We start from the raw sequence: 7,912 nt of genomic DNA, 5'->3' as shown, positions 1-7,912 counted from the left end.
ACACTGTTCAGACAGATGTGATGCTGCTCCTCCTCTGGCACATCTGGATGGCGTGCAATGCTCTCATCTTCGACAAGCAAACCTCCAGCCACACTGATATCCTCCGCCGGCTTATCAAGGACATGAAGATGTGGGGGTGCCGTTATAAAAAAACTCCGGTATGACTTTAATAGGTGGAAATCCTACTTCCTCTCCTGTCTCTAGTCTCTCGTCACTCTCACCTCCTCGGCTGAGATCGTTGTAATCTCTATCTGGTATGCCAGATGTTTTATACACCTGTACTTTCAGTTCTCGAGCAATAAAATTTTGGTAGGTGGGGATCTTCAACACCCCCCCCCCCCGCGAGGTTGTTTGAAATTTTTTTTTGGTCAAGTGATCGTAACGGAGAAGTACACCGGCCGTCCCCGACATGACGCAGCCCGGTTGAACGAGCAGCGCGTCGTCAGAGTAGTCCTGTATGTATGTACTCATCCGTTGCCTGTCAGACGTACATCACGTCGCCAATAATCCTTCGGTCCGCGTCCTGTGACTGACAACGTACCGTGCCGAAACTCGAACGTTCCGTTTTTCTATATTTTAGCTGTATGATGACCGGACTGAAATCTCCCAGGTTACAGTACTGTGTTCGCCGTCCTTGGGTACTTTTCTACCCCGAAAAAGAGCGTTCAACTTTCTCTGAACTGCACGAGCACGTTCTGTTTGAGCTGATTTGGGCCAATAATATCAATTCAGTCAGTGCGTACATCACGCAGTTTTTCCGTTCTTACAGCCAGGATTTTACTTACCGACCGGTCTGGCCAAACCGGTGCGGTCCGGTACCGGTATACCGGTCCGGTTTGGCCGGAAACCGGTTGGTACCGGTGGAAGTCAAATTTGAATTCAAATTTCGCAGTTCAAACGGTTCGTACCGGTATACCGGTCGGTTTGACCGGTTTACCGGCCGATTTGACTGGTAACCGGCCAAATTCAATTTTTTTTCTTTTTTGGTTTAAATTCAAATGCCCGCAAAAGTATACTAAATGAATGTTTGTATAACATGTTTTAGTCTAAATGAACCATCCAATCCTTTTTTTACTACTTTTACATTGTATTTGTATACTTTTGTATGCACGCTTTTTTTGTTTAACTTCAAATCCCCGCAAACTATATTAATGAACGAATTTTTGAAAAAAATTGACACATTAGATTCGTCGCACCTTGAAGTATTTTTAGGATTTTTTTGAGAATTTTTCATTTTTTAAATTTAAATTTGAATTTTGAATTTGGGCCGGTTTGGTACCGGTCCAAACCGGAACCGGACCGGATCTGTATGACCGGTAACCGGTAACCGGTCAAACCGGACCGGTTCCCACCAGTTTGGTGAACCCTGCTTACAGCCTACCAGCTACAAGAAGCTTGGTTAGCAGATAGAACACACTGTGGAATTCAGGGAAAATCCACTTGCCTGGGAAACGCATTACTGCATCAGGATTTGGCAGCTGATCCCTGTACCTTATACTCGATGTACACATGATCTGCACCAACTAGCTACTACTTGTAGCGCTCGCTCGATCCCTGTCGACCGTCCCAGTACGTCGCCGGGGTAGGGCCCTCGACCCCAGCGCGCGCGATCGAGCCCGGCCGCGTCGCCGTCAGGACCAGGGCACGGGCGTGCCGGGCCGGGCAGCGCGCGCGCGGCGTTCACAGGGACACACGGTACACGAGCCGTAACAGTGCGCGGCCGGCGGCCCCGGCCCCCAATCATGGCACGGCCGCCGGAAGCCGTGCAAGCAATCCATTATTCCCGTCGCGCGTCGTGCTTGCGGGTCACGGCTGGACAGCGCGGCAGGACGGAGCACGCAGGCCGCGGCAGGATCATATCCAGGCTATGAGGCTACTACTAGTTGCTGCTGGATCGTCCGGACCCGTGTCCGCGTCGCTCCTCCCCAGAGAGATCGAGCTAGCTCCTAGCCATCGAGAGCTCGCACGCAGGCAAGTCAAATTTGCAGTTGATGGTTCGGTTTAGGCCCTTAATTGCGCGTGATTAAGACCCGGGGAGAAGATGCACGGGTGGATCGATCGCGTAGCGGTTAGTGTACCTCATCGAGCCACATGGGGTGGGGACTGACTCACCGCTGATGAGCGGAGGGTTTCGTTTCTCCATGCGGCGACCGGGACTGTCCATCCAGAATGTACTGTGGGGTTGGAATGTACTGTCCCGGCTATCTATCCCCATCGAAAGCACAGGCGACCTGCTGGTTGCTGCAGCACGAACGGGGCGGAGGAGCAGCGCTGCGGCAAGGGCATGCCGAGACTCGGGGAGCCGTACTTCCATGCCGCGCCCGGCCGGCGGCAGATCGGGCCACGGCCGCAGATTCACCTGTCAGAGCCGTGCGCTCGCCGGTGGCCGGTTGGGTGCGCCGGACCATCGGATCATCATGTCGCGCTCGCGCTGCACTGTACGTACGTATGTACTTGGATCGGCGCCCTCCACTTCGTTCGTCGCGGCTCGCGGCACCCTTCCCTGTTAGATGGCGCGTCGCGACATCAGGGTCCCTGTGCGAAGGCGGGCCCTGACGGGTGTCGCCGAGTGCCAGAAGGCGATTGGCGGCACGCGTAATTGTCCTCTATCGATGATGCCTCCAAGCACCAACAAGCTCTCGTTCTTTCTACATCGTGTTTCCAAGCAAGCCGGGTCTACCTCAGCGTGGTAACCAGTACTCCACGGGCTAATCTAGATCACCAATTAAATTGCGTGATCTCAGATGAAAGCGTCCCGCGGTTCATGCATACATATGGCGGGTCTTTTTCCTACACGACAAATAATCGTCTGTAGAAAATCGCCGGTGAGAAGAAGACGGGTAAGAATTGACCGGCCGGTGCAGTCCGGCGAGCATCCGAGCGCCGTGCCCGTGGTGGACACCCGCGGCATGCGGCCGTCCGGCCGGGGCAGCGGCATGCGGTTGCGTCCCCGGGGCGTACCCGTCGAAGGGGGCCGACGGCGCGAGCGCCCCTCCCTCGGGCGGCGCGACGCGAAACGAATAACAAAGCCGTAGGCGATCCCGAGGGATTTGCGTCCCCCGCACCCCACCGTTCCGGAGGGGGGGCCGCCTAGGATTTTCACATGGCGCGCGCCAGTGAATGCCGGGCCACCGCGCGTCCTTGCCCCCGGCCACGGCGCGGCACGGCGCCCGTGCGCCCGCCCGCGCGTGCGGTCCCGTGTCGCGCCGCGCCCCGTCCGTCCGTCCGTCGATCACTTGGGCGGAACGGCTCCGCCACACCGACCACGCTCTTAGCCCCGTAGCCGCCTCACCACATCTTGCAACCAAAAGGCACTTCTTCCTAGGACAATCATGGATAGTAGTATTTTCCTCACCTCCAGTGGTGGCTGTAAATTTGGTTCTTCCCCTCTCTCCAGCTCCATGCTCATTTTTTTTGGCAAGTCAACAGAGCAGTTTCTTAATCCCATGTTTACATTTTTTTTATTCCAGAACTGAAATTAGTTTACATGGAATAGCTTGTGGCTTATTCTCTGAGAAAAAAATTCTAGGATTGTAGGATCTAGTTGAGCCAATTCACTGATACAGTGTGAAACGGGGCTAGCTTGAATTGAAGGTTCATCTTAGCTAGATGTGAAAGTTTTGCAATGCCTGTCCTTTGATCACTTGCACAGTGGTTGTTGCATCATTATGCGGTAGCAAAGACTACTGTATCCACTAAAGGGGACTGCACAAGCACAGTTTGTTGGGGTGATCAATTAGGCGCTGCCCGTTTTCTTAAACCCACAAATTAAGCGTCCTAATTTTCTACTCATTACACTACAGCTCGGCATAAAGCTATGCAGCGCAAACTCGCATGCACATGCACGACTGGACCAGCACCAGGGAAAGAACTCCCCCACCCGAGCTACCCCCGTATAAAAGCCCCACCACCTCCTCTTCCCCTCGCCCTCCCCCCCCCCCCCTGCCTCCCTCCCATCGAATCTCTCGCGTCCCCAAGCTGAGGCCGATCACCTCCGATCCCTCTCACATCACCACATTCTCGGCGAATTCTCCCGGCTCCAAGCTCCATCTCTGACCTCCCGTGGTGGTCGAAGATGTTGTCTTCGCACCACGAGGCCATGCTGCCGTACGCGCCGCGGCCGCCGTCGCTGCTTGTGGACCGGCGCTACAAGCAGGGCGGCGAGGCGACGCCCAACTGCCCGCGCTGCGACTCGCCCAACACCAAGTTCTGCTACTACAACAACTACAGCCTCAGCCAGCCGCGCTACTTCTGCAAGGGCTGCCGACGGTACTGGACCAAGGGAGGCTCCCTCCGGAACGTGCCCGTCGGCGGCGGCTGCCGGAAGAACCGCCGGGGCAAGTCGTCCGTGCGGTCGGCGGCCGAGTCCATGGCGAGCGGCCGCGACGCGGCGTTCGGGCACCGGTTCCCTGGCCCCGTCCGGCCCGACCTGGTCCTGGAAGGCATGGTGGGCAATCCGGCGAACCACGGCCAGGGGATCCCCGACGTGCCCGCCGCGGCCGATGGCTCCACCATTGACCTCGCAATGCTGTACGCCAAGTTTCTCAACAACCCGGCGGCCGAGGCAGGCCTCGGTGCTGTCACGCCGGAGTCGGGAGGGCAGTCCGACGAGGCATTCGACGCGTTCAGCGCGTCCAGCGACCTGAGCCCTGGCGGCGTTCTGGCGCCGGCGCAGCAGTTCGATCCATGCCACGACGGGTTCGGTGAGTGGTCCGGGCCAGTGAGCAGCACTGACCCCACGAGTACGGCTAGTACTACCACCACAACAACCATGCTGTGCAGTGACGTGAGCGTGCAGGCTGCGCTCGGCGAGCTCAATTTCACCATGGATCAGAGCTGCTTCGACTCGCTAGGGTTGCCCACGGACGTCGGCAACCTCTCGTCGTGGTATTCGATCGTGCCCAGCTTGTCGACGTTGGAGGACACCAAGTACGACTCGTTGGATTCGTTCCCCGACGACGCCCTGAGCCTCCATGAGAGCATGGTTATCGGGTCTGATGTTCATGATTATTGGAGCGTGGATTGCCAAGGATTGGAGGCTCTCTACATGCCGTAACTACATCATCAACTTCTTCTTTTTGCTAATTTGATGTTGTGATTGGTTTGTTACATTTTTCCGCTTTTTTTTTCTTTCATTCAATTTGGTTTGGAAGAATTATATATAGATGTATGTTTTGAAGAGAGAGGTGAGGGAGAGAGAAGTCGATGTAATGAAGTTAAGGGTTTGGTATACTTGTGAGATAGATCGAGGCAATACAATAATAAAGCTCTAAAATAGTTGTATTTTTATGACATGGTGTAATTAGCATCATATGTGCATATGTGCAGAGTTTATCTACAAGTTTCAGTGTCTACATGAATCGAATATGATCGTTGATGAAAATTGAAACGTTCACTGCTTTTACCAGAAATAATGCTAGAGAACGAATCTGCAGGAAACTCGACCAAATAAAATTGGAACGGCAACTGCAAGCATATGCATGGCAGTGCTGATTCTCTTGGAGTCCTGGTCAACATCATGACACTGTATGAAAGGACTTGGCTATACTAGTTAGGAGAGTACATAGCTTAGCGTCCGAAGCAAATAGTACCGTGCATCCCAAGTATTGAACAGGGCATGTGTCTCTTGCCTCCCGTCTGCTCGTTCGGAATGGTTAGTCAAACAAAAGCAGTGTAATCAACTCAGAGGGGGAGGGGTACCTGTCATTGCCTAAATGGCTAGAGAGATCGCTCCTCTCGAATCATAAAAATCCACCTCCATGATCCCTCCCTTCTTTTCATCAGTTTTAGAAATATTCGTTTCTTAGGCTCCACAGTTAATCTAATTTTAATTCAGCACTTATTCCAGATGTGTTCATCTTTCAGTTGCTAGTAAGCATAATTTTGTTGATTGGAAAAGATCAATAAGCTAACACGTACTGAGGTTCATTTTCTTTTACATAAAAAGTAGTAAAAGATTGTTGTAGTCGCAAGATCAGCAAAAGATGCACTGTAAACCATGCATTCACCGTTGCAAACTCCTAGCCATTGGATAGCACATTATTTCTCTTCGTACATATGCAAGCTGGTTTCCGTACCATTATTCACCAAGTGTTGCATAGCAAGCATAGGATGATATAGAGGATCGGAGCATGTGCCCATGTTGAATTAGTAAACGTTTAGTCGTCCATGAGCGAGTTGTTAACGCTTTACCAAAAGATAAGAGTAACTATCTTGATCGGCAGCCGCCCTACGTATGCCCTCCTATCTATGTGCACAACTGGAAATGTTTTAACAGTCAACATCTTCTGTTGGGCCATGATCATTACTATAGTACTTTTACTGTGCCTCTAGCCTAGTACTGCATGCTTAGAGTTACCTCCTCACGGAGAACAATGCATAAATCTTTAAGTAAACACATGTACGTTTTGCAGTTCTCGACAGAAGATCGCGTCGAAAACGGTATGTGGAGGAGGAGGAGGAGGAGGAGGAAGAATACTAGAAAGAATTTGGTTGACCAATGCAGATCGATCGGGAGCAGCGCTAGCTAGCTGATCACACCGCGGTGCCGGTGCACTACCTGCGCGGAATATTTTACAGGGGTCAACGCCTCCGATCCTCACGGTGGGGGGTGGGTCGCGTAGGGGAGAGAGCTCCGCTACATGCCCGGCATGCGTACGCGCCCTAGCTTGCATCTTATGCTTGGCATCCACTGCACACGCCACTCATCGTCTCCGAGCCGAGACAGTAATGATCGATCAACCTTGGGACTTGGGAGCGACGAGGGCTCCCCCTCCCATCGATCTACAGAAATCAGGGGGCCTAGGGCCGCTTGCACATGGGTTGGGATCCGGGAGAACAAGCCGCTGGCCCATGATCCGAGGAGCGCGACGGTGCGATACTCATGGTGATCAACAGCGCAAGATATCTCTCTTCCCCCCCGGCCCTTGGCTCGCCGGCCTGCTGCGGCATCCCCCAATTGTACTCGATCGCCGTAAACAAACGGTGCGACCTGCGTTTGCGCGTGCGATCGAGCTTGTGGTCTGGCGTCGTCGAGAGTGACATCAACCACATGGAGGAACGGAGCGAGGTATGTATGGTTAATGGTTGTGCGGAACGTTCGCTATCGTTTCAGTAAACAGAACTCGATATGCGGCGCTATCATCTGCTGCAGAGACAGTTAATTTCGCCATTCTTCTGTTCAGCTTTGTTTCATAGCCAAAATTGGCACATGGCAGCGATCACAGTGTATACACGCCCTTGATTCCTACTCCTGGTTACGTACGGTCCTTTTTGGTACCTCTGAATCTTGTGCGATTCTTACGTGGACCGATCGATCGATCATTAGGCCTGAATGGCGTGTACACTCAGAGACCTAAAAATAACGCTACTAATAGGGCAGGATCGATGGTACGTCGAGGTAGCCGAGGACTCGTACTGGACGTACAGCGCTCCTTGTACTATGCTGCAGTCAACTCCTCACCGCGCGCGCTGTGGTTCAACTCCGATCGAGCTCGTCGCCGATGCTACCTCGGCATGAGCAACGGCCAGCGGCCGGGCCTCATGCATGTGTTCTCAATGCCACCCACCCATGCGGCGTTGCTCATCTCCACACGTAAGCGGTGCCTTATCTTCGCAGCAGGCACGCGGCCCTAGCTAGCTAATGGCGCCACGCCACTTGGCCATTATTCTCGCAAGAGCCAGGACACAGTATAGTCTATAGAGATCCCTACAGTATACTACTACTACCACCTACAATAATGTGTTTTTTTTTGCGAGGATATACTACTTACAATGTGTTGACCGATCGAGCTCTTGCTCGGCCACATTTCGCTCGTCTTACTGGCTTGCCGCTGCAATGTTTATCGCCTTTTGATCTAGCGACGACGCAGGTGAAATTAAAGGAGATGGAGCGCGGCAACTTGTTTTGGGA

General features: G+C 53.2%; 1 protein-coding gene across 1 annotated transcript; it reads left to right on the top strand.

Annotated features, from left to right (window-relative positions):
- Positions 1–3,954: 3,954 nt before the first annotated feature.
- On the top strand, positions 3,955–5,289 carry LOC120708780 (dof zinc finger protein DOF3.4-like). The gene has a single exon (XM_039994189.1). The coding sequence runs from the start codon at positions 4,076–4,078 to the stop codon at positions 5,054–5,056; it is 981 nt and encodes a 326-aa protein (XP_039850123.1). The 5' UTR covers positions 3,955–4,075; the 3' UTR covers positions 5,057–5,289.
- The last annotated feature ends 2,623 nt before the right edge of the window (positions 5,290–7,912 follow it).

This window comes from Panicum virgatum, chromosome 5K (genome assembly GCF_016808335.1).
Source record: "Panicum virgatum strain AP13 chromosome 5K, P.virgatum_v5, whole genome shotgun sequence".
NCBI classification, from domain to species: Eukaryota; Viridiplantae; Streptophyta; class Magnoliopsida; order Poales; family Poaceae; genus Panicum; species Panicum virgatum.
Note: the sequence above shows the minus strand (reverse complement) of the source record. Positions and strands in the feature narration are given on the sequence as shown.

What these genes read in the sequence shown, in the direction of transcription:
- LOC120708780 (XM_039994189.1), top strand. Translation starts at nt 4,076, where the DNA reads ATGTTGTCTTCGCACCACGAGGCCATGCTGCCGTACGCGCCGCGGCCG.